Source organism: Ranitomeya variabilis, chromosome 6, assembly GCF_051348905.1.
Source record: "Ranitomeya variabilis isolate aRanVar5 chromosome 6, aRanVar5.hap1, whole genome shotgun sequence".
Taxonomy (NCBI): Eukaryota; Metazoa; Chordata; class Amphibia; order Anura; family Dendrobatidae; genus Ranitomeya; species Ranitomeya variabilis.
The window spans coordinates 147,788,267-147,803,834 of NC_135237.1; the positions used below are offsets into that span (position 1 = coordinate 147,788,267).

Below are 15,568 nucleotides of genomic sequence, written 5' to 3' on the forward strand. Positions count from 1 at the left end.
CATTCAAAAAGTCAAATGGCACGCCTCCCCTTCCGAGCCTTGCCGTGCACCCAAACAGTGGTTTACCCCCACATATGAGGTATCAACATACTCAGCAGAAATTGCCCAACAAATTTTAGGATCCATTTTATCCTGTTGCCCATGTGAAAATGAAAAAATTGAGGCTAAAAGAAATTTTGTGTGAAAAAAAAGTACTTTTTAATTTTTACGGATCAATTTGTGAAGCACCTGAGAGTTTAAAGTGCTCACTATGCTTCTAGATAAGTTCCTTGGGGGGTCTACTTTCCAAAATGGGGTCACTTGTGGGAGCGCTCCAATGTTTAGGCACACGGGGGCTCTCCAAATGTGACATGGTCTCTGCTAGCGATGGAGATCATTTTTCATTCAAAAAGTCAAATGGCGCTCCTTCCCTTCCGAGCCTTACCATGTGCCCAAACAGTGGTTTACCCCCACATGTGAGGTATCAGTGTACTCAGGAGAAATTGTCCAACAAATTTTAGGATCCATTTTATCCTGTTGCCCATGTGAAAATGAAAAAATTGAGGCTAAAATAATTTTTTTGTGAAAAAAAAGTACTGTTTAATTTTTACGGATCAATTTGTGAAGCACCTGGGGGTTTAAAGTGCTCACTATGCTTCTAGATAAGTTCCTTGGGGGGTCTAGTTTCCAAAATGGGGTCACTTGTGGGGGAGCTCCAATGTTTAGGCACACGGGGGCTCTCCAAACGCGACATGGTGTCCGCTAAAGATTGGAGCCAATTTTTCATTCAAAAAGTCAAATGGCGCTCCTTTCCTTCCAAGCCCTGCCGTATGCCCAAACAGTGGTTTACCCCCACATATGAGGTATCAGCGTACTCAGGACAAATTGGACAACATCGTTCGTGGTCCAGTTTTTCCTTTTACCCTTGGGAAAATAAAAAAAATGTTGCTAAAAGATCATTTTTGTGACTAAAAAGTTAAATGTTCATTTTTTCCTTCCATGTTGCTTCTGCTGCTGTGAAACACCTGAAGGGTTAATAAACTTCTTGAATGTGGTTTTTGAGCACCTTGAGGGGTGCAGTTTTTAGAATGGTGTCACTTTGGGGTATTTTCAGCCATATAGAACCCTCAAACTGACTTCAAATGTGAGGTGGTCCCTAAAAAAAATGGTTTTGTAAATTTTGTTGTAAAAATGAGAAATCACTGGTCAAATTTTAACCCTTATAACTTCCTAGCAAAAAAAAAATTTGTTTCCAAAATTGTGCTGATGTAAAGTAGACATGTGGGAAATGTTATTTATTAACTATTTTGTATCACATAACTCTCTGGTTTAACAGAATAAAAATTCAAAATGTGAAAATTGCGAAATTTTCAAAATTTTCGCCAAATTTCCGTTTTTTTCACAAATAAACTCAGAAATTATCGACCTAAATTTACCACTAACATGAAGCCCAATATGTCACGAAAAAACAATCTCAGAATCGCTAGGATCCGTTGAAGCGTTCCTGAGTTATTACCTCATAAAGGGACACTGGTCAGAATTGCAAAAAACGGCAAGGTCATTAAGGCCAAAATAGGCTGGGTCATGAAGGGGTTAAAGATCAAAGATTTGAGTGGCTTGCCCTCGTTTATTTCCAACTCCAAGTCGTACCAAGCCGGGGTTTTTTGGTCTGAAAACCAGTGGGCGCTCTGTTTAAGAAGAAGTGAGTGGTAGTGAGCATGAATGTTAGGAAGGCTCATTCCACCATGGTTTTTCTTCTTATATAGAGATCTAGTATCTGTTCTAGATTTCACAGCTATCTTGGGACTGAGACAGCCAGAGGGCCGGATGTGGCCCGCGGGCCGCACTTTGCCCAGGTCTGGCATAAGGCATTGAGATGTGCATGATCCCCATATAGTCTCGCACAAACATACAATCACATGTAATATCTTTGTAAATGTTAAATTTGTAACTCAGGGTAAAACAACAAAAAAAAACACTAGCATTTAGCTCAAATAAGTTACTGCTCACAAGCTCAGTAGTTATTTCCATTATTTGATCCATTTTGGAATCATAAAAAACAGAAAAAGTGAAACATTAAAGAAACTTCTTCTCATACCCATCGCTTGGCCCCCCAAAAATAATAAAGCTTATATTCACCTCCCGTGTCGGCACTCCGTCTCCTTGGGCTCAAGTGCGACTGTTGTGACCTGCTACGCCAGAGCCCAATTAGTGCCGGCGTCGCTGTCCCCGCCATTGTCCATTGTTTCCCACCATCAAACATGAAGAGGAAGTCCGGGCTACAGCTGATCTCGGGACTTCCTCTTCCTGCTCAATTTGACAGGAAGCGGGGACGCCGGTGTCACGTCACAACAACCACACACGAGCCCCGGGAGACAGAGTGCTGACACCGTGGGAACATCGCCAGCTCAGGAGGGGGTAAAAGCTTTATTTATTTTATCGGTGCCAAACATTTTGATCAAGGAGTTGTCCTTGTAGTGGAGAACCCCTTTAAACTACCAAATTTAAATGGGAAAGGAAGTGTCATAAAATGTTTTCTATCTTCCTCCTTTAAAGCTGCTATGCCTTACTTAGCCTGAAAATACATGTAGCCTGCACAACGTTTTTGTCCGACCATATAAACGGACAGCAACAATATCCAATTTATTCACATTGCATTCTACGGGAAATGGATCTTAATAAACGATCATCCGTTAACAGATCTGTATCGGAGCGTGTATATGCCAAGAACACTAGAGTTATTAAGAGACAGTTCTTGCAAAAATAGATCAGCTACAAAAAGAACAAATTAATTTATTTTTTTTAATACTGGATCCATTCTAAACAGATCAACACTGGACAAGCGAACAGATTCTGAATTGTCCAAAAAAAAAAGTATTTATTGGAATGTCAATTTTTTCAGCACATTAAATTCTTTAGAAAATATAATTAAAACTTCAGAAAACTGGCTCTAAGAGACTAAGTTTACAAACCTTTTGAACCTTTGATTTGTTGCTTGATGTTCATAACTTCCTCTGCTGACAGGTCGCCCTTCTTCAGCACTACAACCTGCGGTAGCTCATCCTCCTTGTCACTGCCATCACTATCATCCGCTATTACTGGGAGATCCTGTCGCTGTAGGATAGGGGGGAATTAACAATATCTGAACATTTTAATTTCCTTGTTCGGAAACTTTTGCCACAACTGCTAAGAAATGAACAGAACCAATTTTGCATGTATATACACTGCTCAAAAAAATAAAGGGAACACTAAAATTCCACATCCTAGATATCACTGAATGAAATATTCCAGTTGTAAATCTTTATTCATTACATAGTGGAATGTCGATTAAAATATAACACCCGCGCTGCCTCACCGTAAACAAACAAAATCCCTAAGCAGCAGGAAACAGGACAGGTAGGTGCCCCCACTGTCAATGGAAAAAGCCAGTAAATGTAATTATAGCTGATTCCGCGCTATAGGGATGTAGAATCCAAAGAATGGGAAACAAACTAGTATACCAATGCAGGCCCAATCCCTGGATGGACACTGCAGTGGAAAGATGTGGTAAGGCTGTACAGACAATATACGTGATGGGATCCTAGGCAAGATGCAAGTAATGATGTATCCCGTATGAACAGGTATGATGGTGTGATATGCTATGTGGGTATCATTTTTGTGTATATTTCTATTTTACTGATTATCATGGTGTTACTGCATCTTGTAGGATGAGTTGTTTGCCATCTGATATTCTCCCCACAGTTCTGTATTGTTATCTCTCCACAGGGTCAGTGAATAATGTTTTTTGCTAATATGCTAATGCCATATTGAACTAGCTTGTTGAAACAATGACCCCCTGTAGTGCCTTAACCCACCAGGCACCTTTGTCAGGTGGGGGAGGCCTGAAAACCACCCCAACCTGTTTGACTACTCCTGGACATAAGGAGAGGACAGGAGCTGGGGAGAGATTCAGATCCTGTGTGGACCCATGAGGTGAAGACAGCACTTCAGAGAGAGAAAGAAGGGAATATGGACTGTTATCCTCTGTGCTGGATTGTTGGACTTTTATTCTGTAACTGAGAACTGTATTCGCGTTCTGGAATATTTAATCCTTTGTGTGATGGATCGTATATATGGACCTTTCGTGTTTTGCCTAAATAAAGGTCTTGGAATTGTTCACTATTCTCTTGCTCTGTTGATTGTGTGATACCGGAGAAGGAACCTGTGACAACAGGGAAATACAGTTAAACACAAAACTGCAACAAAAGATATGGTCCCCCAAGGAATGAATTATAGTGGTCTAAGCGGGCACAATCCCCATCAAGAATGTGTGTAGGCACTATAGTGGGAAAATATAGTATGGCTACAAAAAGTAAAATCGTGTACGTATTTAACTAGCCCACAGGACACAAACTAACTGCGTCCTGATAGGTAAGTAAATAGGTACCAACATAAACTTATAAAAACAATAATGATGCTAAGTGCCCCAACAAGCCAGAACTCACCACTGAGATGAGTAACATGGAGTCCCTCCAGGTAAAGATAGGACAACGTGGTGTGCCGAGGAGTCCGTTCTAGTAATGCAGTGAAGGATTCTGCATGCAGGAGTGCAGTCAGAGGAACAGGTAGACCAGAGCAGTCGATCGCCGCACAGGAGCAGGCAGGCCAAAGCAGTCGATCGCCGCACAGCGGCACAACAGAATAGCTTCGCAGAGCCAGGGAAAGCCCCGGCCGGTGGCGTCCCTGGATACGAGCAGAAGAGCGAGTTGCTGGTGTGAGGCTCAGCGTGTGATGTCACACCTGCTACGGGGCGGCACAGAGACCAGAAGGGAAACCGACGCGTTTCGAAGGAGGTGCGTCCTTCTTCATCAGGGTTACCGGTCTCTACATGCGCCCATACTTATATACTCATACATCTGTCAATCATAAAAAGCAGGCACCGCCCAGCCATGTAACTCCTCGCTGCAAAGGACTACCATAATGTAGCTATGCTCCATGTCAGATGATTGTGAAACCACGGCAACAAAGGTGGTATCCAAAAGAGGAGCTGATCTGACACACAGTGTGGTATACTAAGTACCATGTATATGACAGTACTGCACCCAAACACAGTGCCAATAGAAATTGGCTATTACTTATAGAATTTTCAGCCCCAAATTGGGGAAGATTGTATCAAAATTCGAAGTAATAGAATTAAAAATAAACCTTTAATAAATAACCAAATAAAAACTACAACAAATATATGCAAATGGATCATTAAAAAAATAGAAGAAATTTTATAGGGTCGTATACACATATATATATATTTTAAAGTGTGGCATGTTTTATTAGCAGGCTCATTTTATTATCATTACTATTTATTTACTCTTCTATTTTTTAATGACCGCCTTACAAATGTCTTCAATCGACACCTCTGATCTTTCTGCCCAGGAAGTAGCCATGGCTCGAGTGGAGTGAGCTTTTATACCTTCCGGGATTTGCACGCCACCTGCTGAATAAGCTAAAGAAATTGCCTCCCTGATACATCTAGCTAATGTGTTTTTTTGGACACTCTAAGCCCCTTTCTAACTCTCTGAAAGGATACAAATAGGGAATTATCTTTCTTCCAAGCGCTAGTAGCCAAAATATATCTAAGAAGACATCTTCTTACATCTAGAGAATGGAATTTTCGCGCTTTATCATTGGTGGGATTAGAACAGAACGAAGGTAGAACCACTTCCTGTAATCTATGAAATTTTGAAGCTACTTTTGGAAGGTAAAGAGGATCAGGCTTCAAAATAACTCTATCTTCTCTAAACTGCATGTATGGAGGCTGTCTAGATAGGGCTTGTAGATCGCTAACCCTTCTTGCGGATGTGAGTGCGACTAAAAGGGCCGTCTTAAAAGATAGGATTTTAATTGGGACCGTATCAATAGGTTCAAATGGCGCTTCCATCAGAGCTGAGAGAACAAAATTCAAGTCCCATGGAACCAACTTCTGCTTAATGTCTGGTCTGAACTTAGTTGCAGCCTTGAAGAACCTAGAGATCCAGTGATTGCTGGCTAACCTACTATTGTACAGTGCCCCCAGAGGCGACACTTGAACCCTGAGAGTGCTTGTGGCTAAACCCATCTCTAATCCCTTCTGTAAAAATTCCAAACATTTTTTAATACAGATTTTTTTGGCCAATATGTGCCCGAGACCTCTAAAAATTTATTCCAAATTCTGACAAACGTTTGTCGTAGACACCTTTCTACTCTTAAGTAATGTATTTACTAGGTCTCGAGAAAAATTATTTGCTTTTAGTAATGACCTCTCAAATTCCACGCCGCTAGATGTAAATTGGCAACTCGTGGATGGAATTGGGCCCTGGGAGATGAGATCTGGTATCTCTGGAAGAATTCATATACCCTCTACCTCTTTTTCTGTTACTGTCATATCTGGATCTTTCTCTATTTGTTCTTCTGCTGTTGAATCATCCTTTATTGTATTCCCGTCTGTATGAGCGTCTTCCTAGGAAGGGAAATCGTTTCTTATTATCACCTGCTTTTTCTAACAGCTCATCAAGTACTGGCCCAAACAAGTGCGCCCCCTCACAGGGAATGCCACATAATTTTCATCTGGCCTGCAAATCTCCTGGCCAACACTTTATCCATAGAGCCCTGCGGGCCGCATTAGAAAGGGCTGAAGATCTAGCTGCCAATTTCACCGAATCTGCCGAAGCGTCTGAAAGAAAAGCTGCTGCTTCTTGAATTATCGGAAGGGAGGATAAGATCTCATTTCTAGGAACTTTGTTTTTAAGTTGATCTTCCAGGCGGCCAAGCAATACCATTAACGACTGTGCTGTACAAGTAGCTGCAATTGCTGGTCTCAGAGACCCTGCCGCCGTCTCCCAAATACCCTTAAGAAAAACGTCAGCCTTTCTGTCTAATGGGTCTTTTTTTTTGTTGTAAATCTGTTTATTAAATTTTTTAAGATTAACAAGACAAATAAACAGCAATCACAAGAACCCAAACCCTCCCCAAATCCCCTTCTCTGCATGCACTCGACAACCGAATTATGTTATGGAATTGGTGTATGACCATCCGCTGTAGTAGATACCACTGGGTATTTTCAAACTGAGCTCTATATTTTTCCTTAACCCCCAAAGGAAGAGACGGAATAAAGAGAGACCATGTGGTTAAAAATTTGCTGGACATCTTCTCCCTATTGGATAACGCGTCCAACCATTCCATTTTGAAAAGGAACATAACCTTGGCATGTATAAGAGAGTGTGGTGGGACAATCGGGCTCAGCCAGTGTTGCAATATGCTTTTCCTAGTTGCCGAGGCCCAAATCATGAGTGTTGCTTTGATATGTTTAGGCAGCCTATTATGTGCTTCCTCCAAAATGTTAAAAATGGCCCACTGTGGTGTAAGTGTGAAACTAATCCCACACAATCTCTGCAAATCATCATGTATGGTACCCCACAGCTCCTGGATCTTTGAACAGCTCCATAGGTGATGATATATGTCAGTATTGCGTGTTCTACATTTGGAGCAAAAATATATAGTTGAAGGAGACATCCGAGACTGCAAATGTGGGGTGATATAAGCCCTGTGTAGAATCAATAGAGCCATGTCGGTATAGCGGCTATATGTCAAGATTTTCCTTTGCGCTGTGGTGGCATCAAGGAAATCCCCTACCCCTAGGCCTGGAAGGTCTTTTGACCATTTTGCTAATCCCGTATCTCTCCCCTCCCATGACCATCTTTTACGTAATAGAGAATAAATACTACTTATAGATGCCAGTTGTGATCTTGTATTTCTGATAAAGCTAAATTGTTCCTCCCCTCCCCCATCCCCCCAGTCTGCAGGCATTTTTGTACCAAGCTACGTGCCTGAAAGAAAAGGGATTATTATTAAATAATGGAAAACGCTGTAATGCTACGTCAAAGGAGAACACAGAGAAATTAAGGTCCGTCAAATCTATTGCCTGCTTACATCCCTGATCAGCCAGAAGCTTATAGAGTAATGGTGGAGTACCTCTCAGAAACCCAAGGTTACCGAGAAATGATTGAAACGGGGAAAAACCAGCTCGTATATTACAAAGCCTTCTACAACGTCTCCAAGTCAGTATCGTTTGCCACATTGTCGGGTGTTCCTGTAGCTCAGTCGGAAGACCCTCCCCACCCAGATGTAGCATTGCCGACAATGTGATGTGGACAAATTTGTTGCTCTAAACCAACATTTGTGAAATGAGAGACACCTCTTATCCAATCGATGGCATACCTAAAGTTGGCCGCCAGGTTATACCTTCCTATGTCAGGGACGTTAATTCCGCCCTCTGCCCTTGATGTCTGCAGTTTTATGAGACCTATGCGCGATCTGCCCCCAACACCCCAAATAAACTTCCGAAATATTGAATTTAGTAGACTAAGATCTGCCCTAGACAGCAAAAGAGGCAGAGTCTGAAAAGCATACAGCAACTTAGGAAAGGCTATCATTTTTATCAAGTGACATCGGCCTGAAAAAGATAATGTAAAATGTTTCCACGAATGAAGGAGACCGACTATTGAGGATATTAGTGGTTTATAATTGACTCTATATAAAATGGACGGATCTGCCGGTAGCCGTATTCCCAAATATTCAATAGACTCCTGGCTCCAATGAAATGGGAAAAAGGGATCTCGCAATCTCCCAGTCCTGAATAACGCCAGAGCCTCATATTTGTTGTAATTGACTTTGAAGCCAGAGCATCTGCCAAACTCCTCCAAAATTTTCATGATGGCCAGAACTGCTTGGGTTGGATTAGCAATAAATAAAAGTATATCGTCAGCAAAAGCTGAGATTTTAATTGAGGTGGCTCCTACCTTAACGCCTTCGAACGCCATCTCAGTCTGTAGCGTTCTCAGGAGCGGATCTAGCGCCAAATTAAATAACAGGGGAGACAATGGGCAGCCCTGACGCGTTCCTCGTTGGATTTAAAAAGGCCTAGATAGAGTATTGCTTACGGAGATCCTAGATATCGGGTGTTTATAAATTGTTTTAACGGCAGCACAGAACCAAGGGCCAAGATTTCTAAATGTTAGCAGATCATACAAATAATCCCATGCCACCCTATCGAACGCCTTATCGGCATCCTGGCTAACCACAATAGTTTTCACGTGTTTATGCGCTCTACTGTAAGATATAGCTCCCAGAGCCGTTCTAATGTTATATGTAATCGATTTTCCATGTACAAATCCAGTTTGCTGGGGCATGATCAAATTTGGAATTATGATTTGGAGTCTGTCGGCTAGAATTTTCAGAGAATCTTAAAATCGGAATTGAGTAGTGATATAGGTGTATACCCCTCAACTTGCATGTGGTCTTTGCCCGGTTTTGGAAGAACAATAATAACAGCTTTGTTAAACCGATCTGGGAGATGACCACTGTTGACTATATTATTATACAGCTCACTAAGGTGAGATGCTATGTGGATTCCCAGAATTTTGTAGTGTTCATTGCTGAACCCATCCGGGCCAGGTGCCTTGGAAATTTTAAGTTTATTGATGACTTGTAAGATCTCCGTGGGAGTAATGGGGAATTGATGGCCTCCCTCTCGTCTTCCGTGAGTGTTGGGGCTAGGTGGCTCTTTAAGAAATTCTTATTTTCTCCTCCCTCTTTTGGCTCTAATTTATACAATCCGCCAAAGAATGACCTAAATTCATTCACTATCTCCTCATTGCTTCTTAAAATAGGACCGTTACGTTGCTGTATTTTATGTATTTTCGTCGCCTTCCTATACGGACACGTAAGGGATGCCAGTACCCTCCCTGGTTTGTTACCCCATTTAAAATATTTATGTTTTTGGTAATCTAAATTATGCAAGGCCACTTCATGCGCCAAAGCATCTGCCTCCTCCTTGGCCTCTAAAAATTTCTGTTTTGTTAGTGGTGTGTTGTTTAATTTAAATTCTTTATAAGCTTGGGTCAATGATTTTTGTGTTTCTAATGTTCGTTTCATTAATTCTTTTCTTTTATGACTAACAAAGGAAATAATCTGTCCCCTTAATACGGCCTTAGAAGCCATCCAGAATAAATGTGCATCGTCACAATGAGTGCGGTTGTCATTCTTATAAACCTCCCACGACAGTTGAAGATATTTTTTTAAATCGTCTGACTGGTATAGGTATGAGGGAAAACGCCATCTCCTCTCACTGTACAGGGATTGCCAAGCTTGAATTAAATGTCACTGGGGCATGGTCTGATATATGAATATTTTATATGTCCGTCTGTAGTATTAATGGTAGTAAAGACAAGTGTAAAAGCCAACAGTCAATCCTGGCATGAGAGTCATGCACATGGGAGTAATGAGAATAGTCCCTCTCTATTGGGTGCTGCAGTCTCCAGATATCTACCAAATCCAGTTGGTCCTACAGCGATTGTATGCATTTCCCCTGTGCCGTTTGTTGTGTAGTCCGCGGCCTAGATCTATCCATAGAGGCATCACATACCTCATTGAAGTCGCCCCCCATGACTACCCGAGATGTGTCCCAACCCGCCATGCTCTCCAAGATTTTAGCTTGAAATTGTGCGTCAGGAGTATTAGGGGCATAAATATTAACCAGGCTAAAGCTCATCCCCTCTATCACAACTCTAACCATGAGAAATCTTCCCTGTGGATCCTCCAGCGTATCAAGAACTTCATACTTAAGGCCGTTATGGATTAGTATGGCTACTCCCCGCTGCTTTTTTCAATAAGAAGCCTCGGCGCACAGATTATATTTTCTACTATACAAAGACGGGTGATTATTTTTTATCCAGTGTGTTTCCTGTAGAAAAATGATGTGGGAATCTTTTTTATGTAAAAAAATTAAGTACCTTTTTCCTCTTAATTGAGGTATTCAACCCGTTGACATTCCACGAGCACCAGTGTAAGGAGCGGATCGTGGAATCTCCATAATTGACCTGATCTGTCATCAACCCACACCCATACATTTAAACATTTGATCAATATGCAAAAGCTGTGTGGGGCCCCCACCCATCCCAGCAAGTGGGCGCGAGAGCTCCCGAATCTAAAGTAATATGTTTGTGCACGCAGAGACCCGCCCCCCTCCCACCCCCCTAACAATTTAAACTTTATAACTGTAACAATGATGCTCATACGCAGAATGAGCACCGCAAAAAGAATAAACGTGCCACTCATGGGCATATAGATAATGACATAAACACGACATCACGGAAGATTAGTGATCTGAAGCAGCATCTTTCGTTCAAGTTTTGCCAGGATCAGTTTGTGGCTGGAGATCCCCTTGAAGAAATTCCAGAGCCTTTACTGGGTCGTTGAAGGACCAGTCTTTCCCCGCCATACTGAAACGTAGAACTGTAGGGTACTGCAATCCAAAGCGGATGTTTTTGTCAACCAGGATTTTGCAGGCAGGGTTGAAAGCCTTGCGCCTAGCTGCCAAGGCGGCCGAATAGTCCTAAAACAGGAGAATTCTGTTTTTATCATAAAATAGAGATTGTTGCTTCCTGTAAGCTGATAAAATGCGTACTTTGTCTTGAAAGTCAAGGACTCTAAAGATGACCGGTCTTTGTCTATCTCCTTCACCACCCCTTGAGGGTCCCAAACTATGGGCTCTTTCAATAGCCATTGCTCCTGATATAGGTAAATACCTAGAGATTTTGGTAGCCATTCTGATGTTATCTTAACCAACTCTGAAGGGGGGATTGATTCCGGAAGACCTATGAGTTTTAAGTTATTGCAGCGAGATCTGTTTTCAAGATCGTCCACCTTATAAAGTAGATCTAAAATGTATTTCTCTTTGTTGTCCAGTTTTTCCTTAAGGGCCTTAGTAGAGTCCTCTAAATCAGAGATTCTTTGCTCAGCTTCTTCTATACGTCATCCCTGGGCGTTGACTTGTGAAACAATCATGTCTAAAGAAGTTTGGAAAGCTGCCAGTCGATTGTCTATTTCTGGCATCAAACGATCTATGATGGCATTTGCAATAGACTGTGGGTTATCACCTTTAACATCAGGGTTTTTTGATGTTGGAGAAGTGCTTATCTGGTTACGTGCAGAGCTCCTGCCAGACTCGACAATTTTGCCCACAAATTTATCCACGATAAGTCAGATGCTTTTTAAAATGAGCAGAGGTGTCAGTGATGTCGTAAGAATTGTTGATTACATCAGGGTTCAGGTAAATAGGGGCTTATTGTGGGTTTTAATTCAGTGTCTGCTGCTTCCCACCATGTAGAGTGGGTATTGCCCCAGTTTCTTGTAAGCACTTCGCAGCGATTAAAACACCGGGGTTCCACAAAACCTCTCCGTTTAACCCCATGTGCCTTCTATCTCTCAGTTGTCAGTCAGCGTTAGTGCAAGCCCCGGAATGTGGCACAGTGAGGTCAGCCCAGCCTGGCTTCAAAGTAGCTGGGCGCGAAACTCCCAGGCAAGATGGCGCCGGTCTGTTGCAGCCTCCCTCTCTGCTCCCGCTGCCAGCAGCCCAGGGCCGCTGCGAACTACCCCTGTCGCCTCCCACCTTCCTCCGATGAGTGCCGGGTATGTATTTTCCGGGCTATATCTCGGTAAGCCTCCTCACCGTTCTGGGGATCGCGTGGCGTGCCCTTCCCCCGACTTCTACTTCAGGCGGCTTACTACATGCGTCGCTGCTTGTGGCGCTGCCTGTGCCTCATAACTCCGAGGTGTCCGGAGAGCTGGATCCTTCGGTGTGGATCCTTGTCCGGTCCTTATCCTGGCCTCTCAACCCGGGGTATGAGGTCACATAAATCTGCTATGGCCTGGGAGCTCTTTTACAAAGCGGCCATCATCAGACTCCGCCTCCATGAAGTCACCATGAAGGCTACTGCCGCATCTAGCTTCGGGGCTTTATCCCATGAGGATGACGCTTCTTCCTCGAATGGATACCTCCTCTTAAACGCTGGTGGGAGCGATCCTTTCCTCTCAGGTTTCTTCTACTCCCTTGTAATTAAAGCGTTTATTTTATCAATCACCGGAAAAGACCTACGGGATTTTTTATCCAACCCCTTAAACATTATGTCCTGCATGGACCACTCTGACTGGGGCTCCTCAATCCCCATTGTATTATTTACTGCTTTGACCAGCAGATTAATTTTGTCTAATGGTAAACAGGAGTGACTCGATTCAGCGTCCATGGATGAAGAAGAAGATGGAGAAGAATCTGAGCTTAGGTCCGAGTCTGAACTAAAATCCGACTCTGGGGATCTAATTTTTTTCCCCTTTTTTAAATCTGTTTTTCAGGATTTAATAGAACCTCTGATTTCTTGTCTAACCATCTCTCTTAAGGTAGACGTAAGGTCAGGGGCCTCCTCCTCTATTAAGCGTTGTATGCAAGGCCTGCACAACCTTTTCTCATAACTATCCGGGAGTGGTTCCACACACTCACCACACTCCCTGTGTTTGGCCTTGGTGGAACATTTTCTCCCCTAATAAAGAGAGAGGGAACATAAAGAGGGGCAGAGGATCACTAAGTGAACTTTCATGTAGATCACTTACCCAGATGCGTAGTACACGGTACCGTAGTTAGTGGGGGGGTCCTTCCTGGCCGGTGATGTTTCACGGCCTGAGGACTTGCTCGACTTCTGAACGCTTTTGGCTCCACCAGCACGACTGCTGCCACTAGATTGCCGCTGGGAGGTAGCATGGGTCTCTTCTATGGGCTGAGGCTGCTGCTGCTTCTCCAGCTGCGGTGCTTCTTGCTCCGACGACTACATTTGCAGAAATGGGTCCGAGACACTCAGCAGCCACCATATCCTTTTTTAAATAAGCCTCCAACGGTACCGCACCCGGATGGGGGTCAGCAGGATCTCAACGTGACCTGCCCGGCACCGAGAGGATTGGCCTCCCCCTCCCGAGGCCGCGCCCCCGGCTGATAATAGGGTTCCCCCCCAGGCGCCGCACCGCCGCATGTGACACACCCCCAGCCGGCGCGGCTCCACCGCGCATGCCCGGCCGTGTCATCCGGGTACGCCGCTGGTCTCGCCAGGGAACGCCCCTTCCGGCCGCGATGAGTCCCCACGCACCCGGACATGCCGCGCCGTCTGGATCAAAGCGCCCACCACTGCAGGGCGCGATCAGACCTGGAAGGACCCGCCAGAACACGGCCCCAGGAGCAGGTACCATATACTTACCGGGTACCTGTGGCGAAGGGACACCAGGAAGCAAGCCGCTCCAAAGGCTGCTTCCCTCTGCTGCCACCTGACACAAAGCAGTCCCCCTGCTGTGTGGTGCTTCCTGCGTCATGGTCAGTCCAAGGTAGGGACCAGGGCTGTGAAGTCGGTAAGCCACAGTTGCGACTCCGACTCCTGGATTTTATCAGGTTCCGACTCCGGCTCCTTCATAAATGGCCAATTCGCAACAATAAATTTACTGTTGTAAAATATTAACATCGTGCTTATTCAGTTTCTCACCATCATATAAATAATCAGACCACTTAGAGCAAAAACTATATTTATTAGAATACAATTTGAATATAGCAATTAACTTTTATAAACTTATTTTATTAACTATAAAAATCTTGTAAGTAAATATGCAATAAACACTTATGCAGTTAATAAGAAGAAATCTATAAATTTGTCCTCAGAAAAAGTATTGCCTCTGTCAGATCCTCCTTCATGGATGCCCTCAAATCTGATCTAATTATTTTGAAAGCAGAGAACAACCTCTCTACACTAAATTGGGTTGGTGGCAAAGCAGTAACCACTCGGGCAACATCTCTGACAATGTCAGGATACAGAGGAATCGCTTGTTGCACTGTTATTTTTGATGAACGGTCAAATTTCTCAATTTCTTTTAGTGCACATGAACAATTCTGCTGAAATGTACTGGCTGTGTTCTTTGATGGGGATGACTCTTCTTCTATGCGGGAACGCTGTGCATGGTCCTTGTGATCCAAATATTTTTCGAAATTAAATTTTATATCAGTTGATGAGGGTGAAGATGTGGCAGGACGACCAAATTCTTCTTGTTCCTCCTGACTGTTCTGCAACCCTTTCATCCTTACTGCTATTTCAAACAGAGATTATTTTCCTTTAGTTAGCTGTTGATCATCTAGAAGAATCCGATGCATTGGGTCTACATAAACAGCTGCGAAAAGAATGTTATTTTGTAATAGTAGCTCCTCTCTCCGTTTCATTGATGTAGCAATGCCACTTGCAATTAACCCTCCTCTTTGGGACAGGCGAAACATCAGGTTCTTCCACTCCTTTAAGAAAATACCTGGAGTTAAGTCCTCTGCTTGTAATGTTTTAGTCAAGTTACTGTGCTCTAGTAATTTCTCCAGCTCAGTCACCTGATTCCACTGACTTTCAATTTAGCGTCAGTTGAGGGTTAGCCATGTCTACAAGAAAGGTTTTCAGTTCAACCAAGCGCTGAATCATTAAGTACTGCCCCATCGTGTGGCTTGATCAATAATTGCCCCTTTTCCAGCACGTCTCTTCAAAATTGAGTCAACTTTAGGGGTTCTGGCAACAGTAGCCAATTTTCTCACCTTGCCAATCAGTGCAGCTGCATGTCCTTCTTGCAGACTCTCTTATAGCCAGCTGTAGCGTATGCACAACGCAGCGCATGTGATGAATGAAAGAACGTATTGACACAGTTTCAACAAGATCATCTAAACTATCATGTTGCT

The 15,568-nt window shown here is 43.3% G+C and overlaps 1 protein-coding gene across 4 annotated transcripts in view; it reads right to left on the bottom strand.

Annotated features, from left to right (window-relative positions):
- The window catches only part of KIAA1143 (KIAA1143 ortholog), a 40,740-nt gene that overhangs the window by 15,283 nt on the left and 9,889 nt on the right, over positions 1-15,568 (bottom strand). For all 4 annotated transcript variants that reach the window (XM_077269094.1, XM_077269097.1, XM_077269095.1 and 1 more), the window contains exon 3: positions 2,952-3,093. In XM_077269094.1, coding sequence (XP_077125209.1) covers positions 2,952-3,093 — 142 coding nt within the window. The remainder of the gene's footprint in view (positions 1-2,951; positions 3,094-15,568) is intronic.